This window comes from Lepisosteus oculatus, chromosome 10, assembly GCF_040954835.1.
Source record: "Lepisosteus oculatus isolate fLepOcu1 chromosome 10, fLepOcu1.hap2, whole genome shotgun sequence".
NCBI classification, from domain to species: domain Eukaryota; kingdom Metazoa; phylum Chordata; class Actinopteri; order Semionotiformes; family Lepisosteidae; genus Lepisosteus; species Lepisosteus oculatus.
Window position 1 is genome coordinate 26,193,542 of NC_090705.1, and position 20,847 is coordinate 26,214,388.

The 20,847-nt window shown below is 34.5% G+C and overlaps 1 protein-coding gene across 3 annotated transcripts in view; it reads right to left on the reverse strand.

Annotated features, from left to right (window-relative positions):
* LOC102686563 (cAMP-regulated phosphoprotein, 21) overlaps positions 1-20,847 on the reverse strand; it is a 162,197-nt gene that overhangs the window by 51,624 nt on the left and 89,726 nt on the right. For 2 of the 3 annotated variants that reach the window (XM_015357290.2, XM_015357287.2), the window contains 3 exons: positions 4,709-4,804; positions 3,192-3,443; positions 626-752 (listed from right to left, as the gene is read on the reverse strand). In XM_015357290.2, coding sequence (XP_015212776.1) covers positions 626-752; positions 3,192-3,443; positions 4,709-4,804 — 475 coding nt within the window. The remainder of the gene's footprint in view (positions 1-625; positions 753-3,191; positions 3,444-4,708; positions 4,805-20,847) is intronic. The other variant, XM_015357289.2, reaches the window with a different exon arrangement.

The following is a 20,847-nucleotide window of genomic DNA, read 5'->3' on the forward strand; positions in this document are numbered from 1 at the left end:
TGTTAAAAAATTAAATTACTGGCATAGCTAAAAAAAAAAGATTAAACAAATACAGTGGAGAAAAAGCAAGCACAAGATAAAAAGCCAATATCTGTTACAGTAGATTGTTCTGAAGAGTAGAAAGCAGCAAAAAAAGAGACCGGTTCACTGTGAGATCTGCTACTCAATCTCTTACAGTGTAACGGCCCCCAGTCCTACTGCAAAAACTCAAAGACTGGTTTAGTGGAGTACACAGAAGGGGCATCAGGAAATACATAGCAGTTAGTTTGCAAATTGTGAGAACAAAGCATTTACACTTAACCAGTTAAAATGAGCATTCTTTGTATAAAGTCTTTAAATAAACAAACTAATGGCTTGAACATTATGTAATAACCTCTCCTTGTTTAGTGTGTGTCAATGTGAAAAAATCAGAAAGGCTGGAAAGGAATGTTGTATTGTAACTGAATTGTAACTGAGGCATGCTTTATGGTATACAGCATGACTAGAACAATTACAGTGTCTATAAAGTATGCCTGGCTGAGAATACAGAAATTCTCACAACCAGAAGGATAAAAATGAAAGGGCAGCATTACAATTTTTCCTTATTAGATTATGGCAACATCTCAAAGAATGAAACACATCATACCTGTTTGTTGGGCATTCTGTGGTATTTGCTGATTTCTCTGTGCATTGTACTGAACAGATGCAACTGGCCTATACTGCTGACTTGCTGAGGTAGGGTACTGACCAGATGAATAATAATACACTGGCATCTGCGAATGACAAAACAGGATAGTGTCTGGAAATGACATGTCACAGCAAATAAGTGCAAAATGGAAATGCAAAGGCTGACACTGCTAAATGGAATGAACTATAAAGATCAGAATGATGAAGAACTGCATTTTTTCAGTGATTGCTGCAGCTGCTCAAGCAGTGATTTCCCTGGCTGTCCGTAACACCACAGAAAGGTGGATTGCAGTAATATAAAAGCCTCCATAAATATATACCATAAATTACACATTTAAGAATTACTTGCTCCTTTCTAGATTAGATAGATAGGATTCTTACTACCCCACTGTATATTTTTTAAATGAACCAGTGCCATTAAAGTTATTGGAGAATAATAAAAAAAATGAATATTTTACAGTTTATTGAAATGCTTGTATTTTCCTTAAATGCCAGGTGATTTTTCAAATAATTTTGTGCCAGAGAAAAAAATAATATTTTCCCTAAGTAATATAAAAAATGAAAGATGCCAGTCTAACAAAACACAACATACCATAGGCAATGACAAAATAAATTATTGTTTTTATTCTTAAAGTGCAGTTTTGTAATCTAAGATAGGATTTGCTTGGAGTGACTGGCATAAAAAAACTTTTTAAAAAGTAAACCAAATTTGCATATGGAGCAATATACTGTAACGAATTACACAGACAAAGAAAAGTCAGTTTTTGTGTACTTCAAGTTTAAACAATTGTTAATTTTAAACAATTAAACAATTTAAAAATTGTAACAACAAAGTTTTCCTTAGCCGTATAGAAGTGCCCATATATACATTCATGTGGAACTGTTTTTATTTCCACACAGCTAAAGGACCTTTAAAGGTCTTCTTTTTAGTTTTTTTAGTTTTTACTCTGGAGTTCAAACTCCTATTTTACTAGATGGCTATAACATCTACAGTATATGAATTATTTATGTAATATTCAATTTAAACTGTTATGACCATTTCACAATGTTAAAACAGAAAATAAAGACTTAATTCTTATTATTTTAGATGGTTCTATTTCTGATGTTGTGAAATGGTCTTAACAATTTAAACTGCATACTCATAGCATAGTTGTTTAATTTTTTTGGGTGCCTTAAATGTAGATAGACAGATAATTAAAAATGCGACAATTAAGTACTGAAACCACTAGCATATGATGCATTTTTAATAGTTTTCAGTATAGATAAGACAATCTAAATAACAACTAAATTCAAACAGCCCTGTATAAGAATATACTGTAAGTAAGCTGAAATATAAAAGAAAAACAAGGCTGCTTTTTGTGTAAAAAGAAGTAAGGGACACATGTACATTGAAAGACATTTCCAAGTTATGGAAATGATTCTCTCAACAAGGAATTCAAAGATGAATTTCATTATATCTCTTCAGTGCTTTTTGCAGCAAATTCTTACATAAATCCAGAGAAAACACTTTTTTAGAGTTTTGATCAGTGCTGCATTTTCCTTGACTGAAGACTCAACTATTATAATTGGCTGTCACCAGTGACTGTAATCGGGTAGTGAGAAGGCAAGCGCACATCCAAAAGAGAGAAGTTACCATTTTGGTGACAGCAATCACATTAAATATTCTGCTTTTTAAACCCCCTGAGACGAAAAGGAAGTTTGTGCAGAACTGCTAGACACAGGCAGTGTTCAGGGAGACAGTAAATCACTGATCCGCCATGTCCTACATGTTCAAGTCAATTAAACATGATTAATAGTTACCTGTACAGAGACTTGTGCTACTTACTGCAGTCCAAGCAGAACATACAGTACAAGCTAACAGTTACACTGCAACCAGTCTCATTTCGTTTAATGCAAATTAGGGGGACAAAAAAAGACTCTGATAATGAAACTGTCGCAACAGATCATGGAAGCAACAATGAGAGCAATACACCATGAAATTTGGCATATTTGTAAATGTACACCCCCAAAGAAAACTTCATATATTTTGTAATTTACAGCATCTTTAGTTTCTACATTTAATGATTTATCTTTATTTATCTCACGATTCCAAATGAAGTCTGTTTCTTCAAAAAGGTAAATGTATCATCCTAGCACAAAGGTTTGCAGAGATCATGGTAATGTAAATTTTACGGTTTCTTTTGATTTTGATTGCAATCCAGTGTTCCATTTTGGTATTCAAATTTTATTTAATTTGAGCACTTTGAGCAATTTTAGCTTTATTTAACAATTTAAGCACTCAGTAGATTCTTCCTTGTGACAGATGTCCTCAGATACATTAAATTTGGGACATTATTTTTGAGCATTACCTTTTGTCTAAACAGGTGGTTAATTTTAATTTAAACCAGGAACCCAGTTTTGGAATAAGACTCAAAGACCTGACCATTGGCCTGCAGATTAGAATAATAGGAAATCCATATTTCAGAAATGTTACTGTATGTGGCACAATCAAAAGAAAATAATACTTTATGAGCCTCGGTGCATACCTGAGCTTGAGGCTGTTGGACAAAACATTGTGGGCTCTGCAATACTGGCTGAGGAATTGGGGGCCCAGAGCCAGTGAAACTCCCGGGGGGGATCTGTTGACTTGAGGAAGCAACGACATAGCCTGGCTGCTGTGGGGGCTGTGGAAGTATTGGAGGGGGGTAGACAGAGCCAGTGGGAGGAGGTTCAGGGGCATCACCAGAAGACTGTCGACTGAGACTCATCTGGTTAAACTGTGAAGCCATGTCATCCCGCTGCAAAACAGACAGAAATTTCAGCTGATCATTTATAAAATAACAATAAGCAGTTATATATCAACGTGCAGTTATACCATCTTCATGCAAGCTTTTTGGCATAATAGACATCAGTTTTTACTACTCCTCCATAGTATTTTAAGAAAAAAAAGGTAGAAAGGCAAAATATCTCTAAACAAAAATCATACTCAGAGGAAGGAATTTTAAGTGCATCATTATTTGCCTGTTATTTAAGTATACAGGAGAATGTTCAAAGCATTCACTCCATTGCTTCATTTAAATTTTGAAAACATTTTAAATTTTGAAAATGTAGTTATTTACAATTGAAAAGAGAGATAAGATTCTATATAGGGGTTTGTACAATTCAGAACTAATTGGAAGTTTTTAAAGATAGGAGTTAATTTTATGGTGGAACTAAAGACTTTGAAAGCAGACCTGTAAAACTTATTTAAACATGCTAGATGAATGAATTATGTATACAAGCTTACAACCCAAAACAAAGCAATTCAGAATCAAATGATGGGGTGTGCCAATATCCAAACAGGCAAACAGTACTGAAAAATTACCTCAAATTTACTTATAATTACTACCTAATTTATTTTGTATTATCATTTATATGTTTATTAAAATGTAATTTATTTTCATAATACCTTGACTTCATATATAAACTTTTGTATTTAATTTCACACATTGGTTTCTGAGCACACAAAGGAAATCTTAATGCATACTTCTGAAAAAATACATCAAAGAGTTACAATATATCAAATATTTATAACTTAACTTATTATAACATAACTTTAAAATTATGCTAATGCAAAAGTCATTTTAATTCAGTAGATAGGAGACAACTAAACACTCTACACAAATATAGCAGGCATGGGAAGCTATTCAAACTGCTTTCAATGAGAAATAGTTGTTTAGATGGAGCCAGAAAGATTAAGACTACAGTACATCTTTTCCCCCAAAAAAACAACATAACACCAGTAGCTTTACAATCTACTGTATGTAGGGAGACTCCAACAGCTCCTATTTAGCCCATTGTATTACACATACTAAATCAAGACTGTATGCAGCTCTTGGTGAGATGCAGAGGCCTGTTTCATTTTGTTGCATGCATTCAGCTGGCATGAATAAAATCTGGTCAGGTGATTTACTGTACATCATATGGAATGTAACAGAAAAGGCAAATATTATTATACTAAACACACACAAGCAAGCAGCGCAGGCCCAAAGACTCGAGACTAGGAGAATTAAATCAGATGTACCACTGGGAACTGCTGTGATGGTGAAACTGGCAACAGGTGCTGAGGTGGGTAAGAGACAGCTGGGTACTGCACAGACTGAGAGGAAGGCTGCAATGCCTGCACAGACAGACAGAAGAGATCAACACATAGAGTAAGACACCACAGGGAAAGAAGTTATACCACTGTTAGAAAGACAAACCACTGAAGTGACTTGAAAATCTGTTTATACATAAAACATTTTACCTAGTTGTAACATTTGTGGGTTTTCTTATCAACAAAACACACTTGTTTTTAAAAAAATGAAAAGTGCATCGTTTTGAAAGTGCATCATTTTTGTCTCACTTTGAGAGATGTGGAGATCTAATTTTGTATAATTTACAGACAATATGAAAAGAAACTCGATACAGAATTTCAATTTTATGCCAGACATTTTGTAACAGATGTTTAACAAACTTTGGCACAGCTTATTAAATTGTATAATTGTTGCTCAATGCTGTCAAATGTACTTTTCAGATTAAAAGTTAGAGAGAAGCAAAACATCTATTACATTACTTTCCATGTAATACCCCTTCACTTTTTCTGTGATCAAAATTAATTTTAATAACACATTTTCAATATGACATTTGCATTTTGCAATAATACAGTAAAACATAGCTTTGAGTGCTGGGAGAACTACATTTTTCTTTGACAAGAAGAGAATGGGAATTTTGTAAAGCAGTATTCTAATGGAAGTGAGAGGTCAAAGATATTTTAAAAGAACAATTAAAAAATAACAATTTTATACTTTCTAACCATGATGGACAACAGTGGTACAGATCAGTGGGTGTCAACACACTGATCAGGTCTTCATATGGACTGGAACATAATGCCAGAACATTTGGAACATGCCTACCTCAATAATTCAAGACAGTTTAACAGAATAATTGCAACATTTAATTTAGGATCCATGCTCATTTGTAGATAATAACTGGCCTTTGTCATGATAACTGGTTTTATACACTTTATGAACTTCAGGTTTTAGATTACAAAAGCATTAACATCTTACATACTGTAGCAGTTAACATTTGGAAAAGAGAATTTGAGGAAATGAAGCACAATCAACAATCCCATCACCAGTTGTCTGATTATCTATTTCAACTCTTTTAGCTTTATCTTCAGGGAATTCTAGCTTGCAGCAATGACAACAATTCAATCTAACATTACTGACAAGCTAATTACAGATGCTATCCAATTAAGAGAATGAATATATATTCTGGGCATGAACATATTCTGTTTTTAGTTCATTACAGTATATTCCAGCACATTGCTGGAGTATTTGAGCACTTGAAAATGTACAGCAGCTATATACTGTAGGAAAACCAAAGCCAGTTTTGAATCTAATTACAGAGTCCTCAAAGACAATAGCTTTGTTATTTTATCACATTAGATTTGTGTAAAACACAAATATCTGTCACATACATCCTATATTCCAATTTAGTATTATTATGGATATCATGGAATAACAAAGATGATTAACCTAATGTAATATATATAGTTTCTAAATGTTTGCATGTAACTGGAAACTCATGACTTTTGAAAAGATGACATTGACAACACGAATGGAATGAAACTATTCATTGGAACGATCACAGATAAGAAATGTCAAGAAAATTTACAGTATAAGATTTTGCCCAGAAGAGGTTCTTGTCCACCTTCCCCCCAGACAAGATGTTTTGCAGGGAGGTTTGAATCTGAACAAAGAAAAGACTGGCGCTGTGAACTAATGGATGGTATTCAAAAAGAGCTCAATGGTATTTATTTATTAATGGGTGGAGTTCCTTTCAGAAATATAATGTCAAATTTGGAGGAAACCCTCTGAGAGTGGACTTGAAAAGAACAACAACAAAAAAAAATCACCTTGTGTGTCTTCATAATTGCAGGATTTGCACATGTCCTCCCACCAGACATTCTGCAAAAAATATTTTTTGAGTTCAGCTGCTCTACAAAATGTCGTAAAAGTCAGACATTTTGTATTCTAAGGATATCTTAAAGGATGAATTAGTATATTTGATCAAAATTCTCCATGAATCAGCTGTACTACATGCAGTATTATATCAAACTAAATTTGGGCATTTAAATTCATTTGATCACTAGACATATTTAAACATATGATCCTATTTATTATGAACTTAATTGTATTTTCTAATGTTAAAAGAACAAGATTCAGATAATAGGATCAAGGAAAGTTTGAAAACAGGTTTTTCTTTATATTCATAGCTTCAGTCAATTGAAGATGTGATCATATTAATGCAGTTTGTGTATGTAAGAAATCATTTCCATTTTCTGATGCATTAGTTTTTCTCAACTACTATGATATTTATCAGACATTTACCAGCACTGTAGTCAGAATTTCAAAAACTGCAAGCACAAATACCAAAACAGTTTACTACCTAGAAAAAAATCTATACAAACTTGTCAGCTCTTTTAATATAATTGCATTCCTAACACACAAGTCTCTAATTTGAGTGATTAATCAACACAGGGAGACTATATTCTGTAATTGCCAACAATCAACACTTGAAACACTTGAAATCCAAAAAGTTCTTTCTCAATAAACATTTTTATCTGGGAGTTCTGTACATATAAAAAAGGTTTTACATAACAGGTGAAATATGATGGATTCAAATGAGATGTGTACTGCGATTATTGATCATGAACAAGTGGAGAAAAGAAAAGAAATAAAAAAACTCAATGTTTCGTCTGATACATTGCAGGCTCTTCAAATGTGGCTAAAACCTTGTGCATTTTTTTCTTTTTTTTCACGCTCTGTGTGGAATTAATTTATACGTGTTCACTTTCATGCTGACACAGCTCCCCACATCAAATTATTGACAATGTCATCAGCTGTAGTATGCCAAATGTTCAGCAAAATGTGCCATGTTCACCTGTTTCATCTATTGAACATACAGTACTACTGCAGTGAGAATAGACTATAAAAATACAGTGGTGTGAAAAAGTATTTGCTGATTTCTTATGTTTTTGCATGTTTGTCACACTGAAATGTTTCAGATCATCAAACAAATTGAAATATTAGACAAAGATATCACAAGTAAACACAAAATGCAGTTTTTAAATGAAGGTTTTTATTATTAAGGGAAAAAGAAAATCCAAACCTACATGGCCCTGTGTGAAAAAGTGATTGCACCCTAAACCTAATCACTGGTTGGGCCACCCTTAGCAGCAACAACTGCAATCAAGCATTTGCGATAACTGGCAATGAGTCTTTTACAGCGCTGTGTAGGAATTTTGGCCCACTCATCTTTGCAGAATTGTTGTAATTCAGCCACATTGGAGGGTTTTCGAGCCTTAACCGCTTTTTAAGGTCATGCCACAACATCTCAATCAGATTCAGGTCAGGACTTTGACTAGGCCACTCCAAAGTCTTCACTGTGTTTTGGATCATTGTCCTGCTGCAGAACCCAAGTGCGCTTCAGCTTGAGGTCACGAACAGATGGCCGGACATTCTCCTTCAGGATTTTTTGGTAGACAGCAGAATTCATAGTTCTATTTACCACAGCAAGTCTTCCAGGTCCTGAAGCAGAAAAACAGCCCCAGACCATCACACTACCACCACCATATTTTACTGTTGGTATGATGTTCCTTTTCTGAAATGCTGTGTTACTTTTACGCCAGATGTGATGGGACACACACCTTCCAAAAAGTTCAATTTTTGTCTCGTCAGTCCACAGAGTATTTTCCCAAAAGTCTTGGGGATCATCAAGATGTTTTCTGGCAAAACTGAAACAAGCCTTTATGTTCTTTTTGCTCAGCAGTGGTTTTCATCTTGGAACTTTGCCATGCATGCCATTTTTGCCCAGTCTCTTTCTTATGGTGGAGTCATGAACACTGACCTTAACTGAGGCAAGTGAAGCCTGCAGTTCTTTGGATGTTGTTGTGGGGTTTTTTGTGACCTCTTGGATGAGTCGTCGCTGCGCTCTTGGGGTAATTTTGGTTAGCTGGCCACTCCTGGGAAGGTTCACCACTGTTCCATGTTTTCGCTATTTGTGGATAATGGCTCTCACTGTGGTTCGCTGGAGTCCCAAAGCTTTAGAAATGGCTTTATAACCTTTTCCAGACTGATAAATCTCAATTACTCTGTTTCTCATTTGTTCCTGAATTTATTTGGATGGCAGCATGATGTCTAGCTTTTGAATGTAAAAACTGAATGTAAAAAGATAATATGAAAGAAAAAATGGAAAATCCATGATTGCAGAAGTATTTAAACACTTTGCTGTGGCAAAACTAAATTAATTTATGTTTGCAAAAATACCTTAATCAGCCACACAATTTGTTGAGTGGCCTCTGTCTGTGTGCAATATCAGAAGATCATATGATTTCAGAATAAATGTACTTATCTCTTTAATATCTGTCACTTAGATGGTGAGTTTTAATTAAAGATTAAAAATGACCAAGAAGTTTTGAAAAACAATTCAAGAATAAAATGATATAAAGATACAGTTTAGCAAATGTATATAAACATTTAATGACCCCCTTGAGCATGGTGAAGTCAGTCATTAAGAAGTGGAAGACACCCAGACATGTCTAAAATCAATCTGTTCATCCAAACATGGAAGAAACTGGTTACAGATGTTTCTGTGAGGCCAACAGAAACTCTGAAAGAGTTGCAGAGTTCAGTGTCTATAAAATGCATCAGTCAACAAAGTCCTAGTCACTCCACAAAGCAGGCTTGTATGGAACTGAAAAAGAAATGTCTCAAATCTCACATTGGGATGAGTTGCAACAAAGCACCTAAGTAATACAGCAAATGTGAAAAAATAATTTGTGTTCAAATAAAAAGAAATTTGAACATTTTGGTCTAAATGCAAAACCCTTACATTTGACACTAGCCAAAGATAGTGCATCACTCACTCAATATCATCCCTATTGTCAAGCATGGTGGTGTAGGCATTATATTATAGTACTGCTTCTAATCAACAGGGACTGGGAAGTTTGTCAACACTGGTGGTAACATAAATGGAGCAAATTCTTGTGAATGTTTGGGAGAAAATCTGCTTCAGACCTAATACTGGGACAAACATTCACCAACCGTTTACTCCCAGTGACATATTTAGCCAATGTCCGCCTGGAATTTCCTTCCCCTTAAAAATGTGTTATATCTCTGCAGCAGAACATAGCAGGAGCCTGGTTCAGGTCTTAAATTGAAGGTAACCCCCTTGGCTTTGAGTGTGAATTTCTTATATTTCTTAATGTGTCCACTCAGCAGACAAACATATGAAAAAAAAAAACAGCTGGCAAACATGTTTTTTTTGGTCTTCAGAGGTCAGATTTTTCAACTATATGCATATCAAAGGCCTGGGAATGATTTGATGATTTGTTCTAGGTGACTACTAGTTTGGATAAAAATCTGGGACAAATTGATCAATTAGAAAAAATTCTACATCATGTTTTGTGAAGACTGGACTTGGAATGAAATTAATAAATAAATAGAAAATCATGAAAATATTGAAAATAAAAATAATAACCATTGCAATTGCTATAAAAACCTTTAGACACTGCTAGAGAGCCTTTATCTACTGTTATGCAATGCAATGAAAAAAAAACAGAGTTGCCTTCTGGTGTGGAAAAAAGGAGCACTGATAAGAAACTGATAAAAAACTGATTGATTACCCCTTCTGAGCCAATGATTGACAGCTAAAAATGCAGCCAGAAGCTTCTAGAGGAAGTCTCACCCCCTAAGGGCTCTGAATGGCTGAAAATACAATGAATGACAGCGGTTTTTACCAATCAAATCTCCTTATTTCTGGCGGTCGTTCTTCAAACATTTACTACGTAATCAATAACGTTTACTAGTCTCTAGCTCTTGAGATAAACTAGTCTGGATTATTTTGGATATATATCATGCTCCAGAATAAAGTAAAAACATGGGCTATATATATTTGCTGGTTTTTGCTTTTGCGGTTTTGTTGGTAAAAATATGATATTGACATGCTGTGATATTGGTATGATATTGACATGCTGTGCTTGCCGGGTTGCCGTGTGTTTTTATTGGGATTCTGCTGGTTCATTAATTTATTGGTTTATTGCATAATAGTGTCATGTCTGTGGAAACAAAATTTATGGTTTTGTTTTGGTGATATTGGAGAATACGTTCATGTGAGAAAATTTGTGGAGTGGTTTCAAACAAACGTTGTTTATCTCACGTTTATCATAAAAATAAAAAGTGTCATCTGGGGAGACAGAGTGCCCCTCGGTGACCGCGATCCAGACTAACAGGTTAAGAAGTACATTGATCTAATACACAAAGCCAAGGCTACAATGTAATGTCTCAAGAACAAGAAAGTACATGCCCTTGAGTATACCAATCAAAGTCTTGACTTGAATCCCATGAATGATCTGTGGATATGTAAACTCCTGTTGATGAGTGACATCCTGATCCCTAAGTAAATTGAGAGAACTTGGGCAAATCTGCACTAAATAAAAAAAAAGCTGTGATTGCTGCCAAAGGTGCTTCAACCAAATTTTGGGTTTAAGGGTCCGAATACTTACAGATGCAGCCATCTAGAATGCTCACCAAGTTTTGTTTTAACAATAAGCAAACTGCATCAGACTGCTGTTTTGGCCAGTGTGCCACAATCAAGTCTTTCATTGCTAAAAACAGATTGAGAGGTGGCAGTTACATTTTTTCTGATTTTGTTTAGTCTAATTATCATTAGAATATAATATTTTATAGGTTATGCAGTATGAACATAAAATACATAGCCTAACTACCATTTTAAAAATGAAAAATGGCTGTACAATATTTTTTTCCTGAAAAGTGCATCACATGTGATGAACAAAGCCTGGATCGGACTTTGATTTTCTAATGTGCCTGCTTCATGGAAATTCTAAGAAAGCAAAGAATTTCATGGAGTGACTATGAATGAATCAAAACACACTAAAATTGTTAATATTGCAATTTGCCATTACACCGTTAAAGTGTGTACTGCTGAAATATTTTAATCTATTATTTATGATCACAGTGTAAATTATTGCATCTAGAAAAAGGCAGTGTACTAGCTGAACGGTTGATGTTGATGTACAGTAAGGATACCTGTGGATATTCACAGAACTCTTTAACCTTCTTTAAACTGTAGTTTTTGGTGTCCAGCTAATCAGCTTGCACACCAAATTAAAAACTACAGGTCATGCTTTTCTTGGTACTCCTAATTCCATTTTAAATAGACCCTTAAAAAACTGAAAATAATTTTAGAAATGAGAAATTAATAAATGCCACTCCCAAAATCCAAAAGTACTGGTAATGTTTGTCTTTTGTCTTTGTCCCCTAATATCAGAGATAGTACTCAAAACAGTGTATACTGTATATTAAGACGGGACCCGAAAGGCTTTATGGAATCCTATTAGCACCACTGAGAAAGAAAAAATCATTTTTCAAACCATTAGACATCATTACATGTAAACACAATAATTACTGCATAAATAATATTGCCCTAATAAACTATGATATCACTGTATGTATATAATAATATTACCTCATGCAAAGTCCCATTTTCATTAACCTAAAATATTGTCACACTCCCCCTTCTGTGTACTGTGTAATTCTGTGTACAGTACATCAAGTATAACACCCTTGAGCTGTTTTACAAAGCCAGATTACTAATCCAGAGATATAAAACTAGTTTATTGTATATTCTGTTGTGAAGGCAATGTTATTTTTTAGGTTTACATTCATTTCAAAATTATTAATATTCTGTTTTAATGTTACAATCTAAATGATAGCATTAAACCAAAAAACATGACAAGTCTGCTTGTGCTTTATTGTTGTGAAATAATGTATACATAAACATAAAGCTTCCTTTAAGCTGTTTTGCTTTAAAGAGTTTTCTTCAACTTAAACATCTACTAATTTATAAGTAGCTGTGAGTAACAGTAGTTCCCAGCTACAGTTTGCTTCACCCGTGTCACCAAATTCAAACAGCAAGAAAGCAGAATCTCTGTTTTCTCAAAATGTTTTTGGAAAGTAAATGTGGAAAGTATTTTTTTGTGCATTAAAAGTGTTTTTTAGCTATCTGAAACCGTTTTTATAGTTTTTTAAGTCATGTGTAGTTTAAGTTAGGCAGGTGCCAAGCATTAGTTCTGACATAGATTTTGTCCTGAATTTTACCCTTGCATTTACTTGCAAATTAACTCATCTCTATGTCAATTCCTGTAACATTGTCTCAATGTACAATATTTTAGTGTGTTCCAATCAAAGAATAAACCACTTTCCAGATATTTAGGAAAAACTGAAAATATTTTTTAGTTAATAATGTTCTTTGAATTGAAAATGTGTATTAAATCTGTATATTAATGTTTAAGAGCATAATGGTCATGTAAAGTATAACTCATACTATAGCATGACCCGTCTCACTTATATAAAATTCCTTTTTTACATTTTATCTGTCACATCCATCCTCAATCCCATCTCTACCTTACAGTCTAAAAATGTTACTGAAAATATGTAAAACACATTTTGGCATATACATACAGTAAATGCATATTAGATGTATTTTAAAACCATGAACATTGATAAATCTCATCATTTCTCTGCCCAATGTTCAAAGAGTTGCCAGTTGTCTATCATGTAAATCAACCCAGAAACCAATTATTCTAATGGCCCATTGTCTTTATGTTTTTAGAAATATTCCTTGCTGTCAGGGAGTTCTGATATTTGTAGTATCTGCTGTAACATGGAAATTAATCAAGATTCAAAATCGAGAATTAAGATCTTCCACTCTAAAAATCAACAAAAATATTTTTCTATGTGGTTTTGCAAAAAAACAAATGTTATGAAACATAACCTAAATCAACACAACAGCTCCATAATTTGTCATTGTGAAAATGCTAAGACTGAATCTGTTTAGCAGTACTGTAAACAGAAATACATCACTGGTACAACACACACGTACTGTACAGTATGACTTGATATATTAGGTGATAAACAGTTAACAGTTACAACAGACATAACTTCTCAAACAAATATGAAATCTTTTTTCTATTTTGCATCTGCTTGTGAGATAACGGTGTGCCCATTGTGCATTGTGTTTAGATTACTAAGTGTGTAAAGATTCAGTGAGCACAAGAGCTCATTGAGAGCTGTTTCACAAAGCGGCATTACTTAGCAGGATAACTATAGAAAATATTTTGACAAAAATCTGGATTTTCAGATTCATGAAGCAAGATCAAATTGTATTGAGTTATGTAACTATAGCAACATATCACTTCTATTTTTAACCTGCTCTGAGACAGGTTAGTTGAAACTGAGCCTAACTTTACCTGACCATACCCCACAGGGTATACTTTGCATTCACAATCTAGACTATTGTGGTTCATCCTTGCAAAAATGTTTGTGAGCCCTGCTGTTCACTGTAACACCATAAACATGCTTTTTATCCTCAGAATGTGTACAGTATGTTTTGATAATTACAAATAACAAGGATTTGAACAAGGCCTCTAACCCTAACTCCTCCAGGGGTACAATATAAATTGCTGACCCTGTGCTCTGTGCTCTGACCCCAAGCTTCTCTCCCTGTCTGTGTGTCTCATGGAGAGCTAGTTGGGGTATGTGAAAAGACAAATTCCTAATACAAGAATATGGCCATAAAGTGATTTTACTGTGGCATGTCACCTGACACCTCGGACATTCTAGATGGCTGCATCTGCATGCAACATATTTTCAACATACTCAATTTTTCCTTGTTATTCTTTGCCAACATTTATTGTCAGTCAAGTCATCTTACTGTAACTTACTCTTAAAAGACTTCAGATTCAGGTTTAGAATATAACATTCAGTTTACAAAATGTGTAGGCATCATTTTGAAATTTCACTTTTATAAGTAATTGTAACTCTACAGTGTGCTTCTGTGGATACAATGGGACAGCATGTAGACCTCACCATGTTTGCTGCTAAAGGTCAAGACAGGGGTCTTGCTCTTTCTTCAGTGACTGGTTCTTAGAAAAATAAATATCTTCTTACTGTATATTTCTTGACTTGCATTGTAGTCAGCATGTTCAGCCACATGTAAGACACTACGAAAATATCAATGGAGGAAAACACACAAATTTTGCCACTGTAAGGAACAAATATCAGTCAAATGCTAATGCCATGCTTTCACCATAAACTAAGGGGGTACAAGATTTCCTTGGTTCTATGCTGTTTTCACATCCTCATCCCATTTGGGGAGTTTTTTTCCTGTTGGAGATGGAAGGTATATTATTATTTCCATTTTGGCAGGGTTGTACTTCTACAGGATTTGGTTGGTGTCAGTAATGAGAGAGATGTCCTAACAAGTGATGATTCAATGGTGTTAAAGCTGTGTACTGTACATCATCTACTTGGATTACACAAATGTGTAATTATGAATGTAATTCAAATGGATCTATTGTCGTCAATTTGTTTATGTTGGCAGCTCCAGAGGGTTTTTTTCTTTTTTTGTGTGTGTAATTGCAATATTATCTTGTGTTATATGCATCAATATTGATTGTATAACTCTGTTCATGTGATGTTTTGTGAATGTGTGAATTATTTTGATATTTGTCTTAATTATTCTAATCACTGTTTTCTCAGTGTCCTAAATTGTGTGTCAGCAACTGAGAAAAACTGTAACAAGACATACCAGATATTGAAAACTAGATATTGTTAGCTGCTTCTTTGAAATATCTGAAAATAAATGGATAAAAAAAAACACCAAAAAGCATGTTAGGAAGTCTACTTGATTCAAGTCAAAATGAACAGGGAAAGTAGGTCGTGGTATAGTACTTAGGTCAGCTAGAATTTCTCAAAGGCTTTTCCTGGCATGACTGGTATTCTAACATTTTTTATCTCCAATAAATCAAACCTAGATTGCATTTGGCCTATATTGTTAAAAAGACAGATACATTACTTACAACATATGCAACTGAAACATAGTGTAAGTCTTATAATTCATGCCAATTCCCACGTGAGACCATGTTATGTTACACTTTCATAGCATTTTGCTATTTTAAAAATGTTTTTTTTAATTAGCATCTGAAAGTACAGCAGAAACTGAGCCCGCCATCCATCCATTATCAGAAAGCTGTTTATTTAAGTAGGTGCTGTGACAAGCTGGAGCTTCTCCTGGACAGAATGCCAGGTCATTGCAGAGCCACAGAGACAAATGGACAATTTAGAACAGCCAATCAAATTTGGCCAGTATTTATTTGGGAGTAGCAGGAAACAGGAGCACCTTGCAAAAACCCACAAGAACATAGGGAGTAAACAAAGATTAAATGTTTAAAAATCTTAGAGAAAGTATAACAAGGGATGGCTTTACAAAAAAATATAGATACCAAGCAAATCTTTTTGTGTTGCAGAGTTTCAAGTCACTTCAAATGGCTGGTTAGATACATTGAAAACAATAAAAAATACAAAAACACTGCACTTTCAACCTAATGCCCAGAAAAAATAAAAATAAAAATCTAATTATAATCAATATTAAAGCATCATACATATATAAACATTTTCATCAAATAACAGAGTTCATAAATCTAATTAATAGCTATATCATGTATTAAACAAGGAACACAAAAGACAGAATTGGTAGTAATATCAATCTTAAAACTACTTATGAAAGCTTTATATTCCACAAAGCAATGTGACCACTTTTGAAAAAATAAATGCAATGTTCATAGAAAGAATAATCTATAGGATTTCTATGCATTCCATTCAAACTGGTACAGTTCCTTATAGTGTTCAATGTACAGATCCAGCCATTCAAAATGTGCATGGTAGGCATGGCGCATCACAACACATCATACCGCATGTTATGATAATAGTACCAGGAAGCACCTTGTAAAACTGCCAGGTGGAGCTAATAAAGGTTAACATCTCATATACAGCATTTGTGTTGTCACCAGAAAATGCCTGGTTTCGAATCCTGGTCACTGCTGAAGGAAAATCTTTTTCCAATTAAGAACTTAAGTTGTATACCCTTTAGACTTTTAATAATTCTAAACTGTGTATTACAGCATGTTAATCATTAAACATTAAAAAGTCTGTATATTTTATAAAAGCAAGATTGCTCAGTTGGACAAAAGTACACAACCTTCCACCTTCATCATAAATATTTTAATTATGCATAAATATTTTATGCATCAAAGTTTTTACGTAAGATATTATTAACAGTATTAATAATGAATGACCTTAGACATGCTGTGAGCTCAAAGTATTACCGTGGTCCACTTTCTTTGTAACCGTCTGCATCAGTTTAACTTCAACTGTCATTACATGACGACATTTTGCCTGCCCTTTCAGCTAAAGGTTAAGATATTAAGCAGTGTGTTGGTGTAATGGTTTAGGCATGTGCCTTGCATGCTGGATGTTGGGGGTTCAAACCCAGCTATCACCATGAGGTTTTCTTTTAACAAATAAACATTTCTTTGAAAAACTAAAATAGTAAATATTATCGACACTATATTGAATTTGATGGTATTTCTAAATATCACAACAGTTAAGTTAAGTGAGTTAAGTGATTAACTTTTTGATTAATTCTTGATTAATAGTGATTAATACTTCCGCGTTATCGCAGTAAAAAACCTCATACTTTTTAGAATCCACTAAATAGGGAATATTGCTTATCTAAAGAAATTAATAACGATATTAATTTAAGGATCTAAATATATAATAATTACTTACTCTTATATAGCGCTTTTCTGGACACTCCACTCAAAGCGCTGTACAGGTAATGGAGACTCCCCTCCACCACCACCAATGTGCAGCATCCACCTGGATGATGCGACGGCAGCCATAGTGCGCCAGAACACTCACCACACATCAGCTATTAGTGGGGAGGAGAGCAGAGTAATGAAGCCAATTCATTTATTATGAATGAATAGATTATTAGGAGGCCATGATTGGTAAGGGCCAATGGGAAATTTGGCCAGGATGCTGGGGTTACACCCCTACTCTTTTCGAGAAACTCCCTGGGATTTTTAATGACTACAGAGATTCAGGACCTTGGTTATACATCTCATCCGAAGGATGGCACCTGTTTACAGCATAGTATCCCCATCACTATACTGGTGCATAAGGACCCAACACAGACCACAGGGTGAGCTCCCCCTGCTGGCCCCACTAACCTCTTCCAGTAGCAACCTTAGTTTTTCCCAGGAGGTCTCCCATCCAGGTACTAACCAGGCTCACACCTGCTTAGCTTCACTGGGTTAACAGTTGTGAGTTGCGAGTTATATAGCTGGTAGTAGGCAATCAGAGTTCAATACCCGGTTCAGGCACAAGTTTTTCTTCTAACAAAGAATTTTAAGAAAAATAAAATAGTAAATATTATGTACACTATATTAACATTTTTTGTTTTTCATATTCAATGTTAAGTGATATTAATAATGAAATAAAAACATGAATGACACAGAGCCTGCAACCTACATATTTAAACATTGTGATTTGTTAAACATTTCACAGGTTTTATTTGAACAATATCTAGTACTTGGTCACATTTTTAGAAACCTTAGTTTAAATCAAGCGGTTCCCAGGTGCAAGTGACTTCATAATGTGAGAAGGCATTATGCTATATTTTTTATGCATCAGTGGAAGCCTTCTGACTAAACAGGGTTCACTTTTTTCTGTCTCTTCCTACTCTCTCTCACCCACTGCGTATTGGAGACAGAATGGTTAAAAATGGGAACAAGTCAGATAGGTAGAGGGAAGGGGGAGGGGTGAAACGGTTACATGTCCTGGATAGAAAAAGTGGTTAGAAAATAGGTGGATTTACACTTGTGAAAACTGTTCCAATTTTAATGTGATATGGAAGATATTATTCAATAAATGACCTTGGATGGTCTGTAAACTGAAAATGTATAGAGGAGAGACGTTGTATCTTTTCTTTCCAGCTTGGAATTAACTCTTATCTCCTAGTACAGATATTTGTCTACCCTGCAAAAAAAAAGGTCCAATGACTGGCTCAAAATATAGATTATATAATTAAAAAAAATAAAAATGAATTTTCTGCTTTTAAATCAAATGGTCTGTTGAATAACACACCAAAACCTGCTCTTAAAACTTCAAAATTTCAAAAATTGGAAAAATAGCTACCTCACAAAGGCTAGGACTATCAACACCAAGCTGTGTAATGTCAGGTAGAATAGAATAGAACAAAACAGTGTTGGGGATGAGACGGAATTTTCAGCAGTATGCACTGTTGTCATTGTTAAGGAACAAGTAATAGGTTTATTCCATGCTGAAAAGAGAAGAGAGAAAACACAACAGCCGAAAAATTGTGTTTTCTCTCTTTTCTTTTCAGCATGGAATAAACCTAATACTTGTTCCTTTGCATACTGCACATGCTGATGCACCTACCCACCTGAACTGTTGTCATTGTTGCTGTTTAACATAAGGCAACCAGCAATCAAATGTGGGAAATACATTTATTTGTCCTGCATCAAAGTTTAACTCATTCAGAGCACGCTACATTACAAACTCCAAGCGTTGCAAACATTCCCGATACATAACCATGTTATGTACTCTACATTGTTCTATTTTATACCATGACAGGAGAATACACACTGTATTAATTATTGTTGATGCTGGGCTTCGAGCTTTGAGTCGCCTACTTCTTCGACTATCTTGCAGAGAAAGTCATTGCCCTGATTTATGTTTATCACCTAATAAAATGGTCAACGTAGAACACGTTATTTATTACTGTGTATTTATTTTAGGGCTTTGGATTTACATTTATAATGGAGAGTCCCCATTAGCCCCAGCGGGCCAGTAGATGAGAATTCATACTATTTTAATTTATTTTTTATTAAAATCACAAATGCATGTTTAAATGCTTTTATTGATTCACAATAAGACAATGCAAGACAGAACAAAAGCATCTGTGAAATCCCATTCCCGAATGTCCCCCACTGCGCTCAACAATCTTAGGAAGAACATGAAACAGCCTGTTAATAAAATTGTTGCAACTTTGTTCTGTCAGCTCTTCCTCCCAGAACTTGTAAATCGCTTTGATGAGTTTACAATTGGCACTCAGAGATTCTGACTGAATTAATTCCCCTCATTTAGCTGAAACGGATAAAGAAATGATGCAGTAATTATATGTCTTGGAAGGCACTCTGTTTTATTAACAGACATTCCAACTGAAACCTGTGTTGTACAGTGATGGGTAACGTCATCCCCATTAAACAATGTTCTTATCGCTCAAATCCTGCTAAACTAGAAATTAGACACAAGAAGACAATAATTGGACAATGTTGTGTGGCTCTCTGTGGTGGAATTTCTCTGTAAACTGAAGAGTTATAGAGGAGACACATTGTGAATCACCTCTTTTTAAACTTGTAAGAACATTCCAATGTTAATGCGACATGGAAGATATTATTAATAACGTTTTAAATCTGAAGCTGTTAACTCTACTTCACACTTGCATGTCAAGATCACGGTTTCAGAATAAAAAAACATCAAACCTTAGATTGGATGAGAACGTCATGATTGTTTTGCTAGGATGTAAAATGTTACAATTTATTACAGTTACCATCAGGGTAAAAACGCCAATGTAAACGTCATATTTACAATTTGTTAAAAATAAAAATGTAAAGCTCTCTAAAGCTTTCTCAGTCAAGAGGTGACTCAGTTTCAGGTGTGAAGAATACAGATTCCCAATTCAATTGCAGCCTAAACCTTTCCCCACACACCCTGCCCCTGCTGCGATTGGAATATGCACAAAGCACTGAAAGCTTTACAGTAGATGATCAGGTGTTTCACAGACATATGGATAGTACATAATTCTGGATTTATTAACTCAAACCTGGGATTCGATTACTTTAAAATAAGTTTTTTTTAAAATGCACCAGGTACTAGATCTTGTTTATATTAAAGTTATATCACTTGGCAGTGGTGGATGGTTAGTGGATGGTGCGCTATTTTGACAGCAACCTGCTAATCTGCTTAACACCTGTAGAAAACATGATTTTATTTCTGTACAGAATGCGAGTTGTGTTTACAAAATTAAAGTGCTTCAAATGTTAAGTTAAGAAGTAAAAAGAACTTACAGCTTACACAAAGACTCAACTATAGTATGGAAAAACGAGGGTAAGAAAAAACAGGACATTTGATTGCTGGTTGCCTTATATTTATTTTTAAAAATGAAATAAAA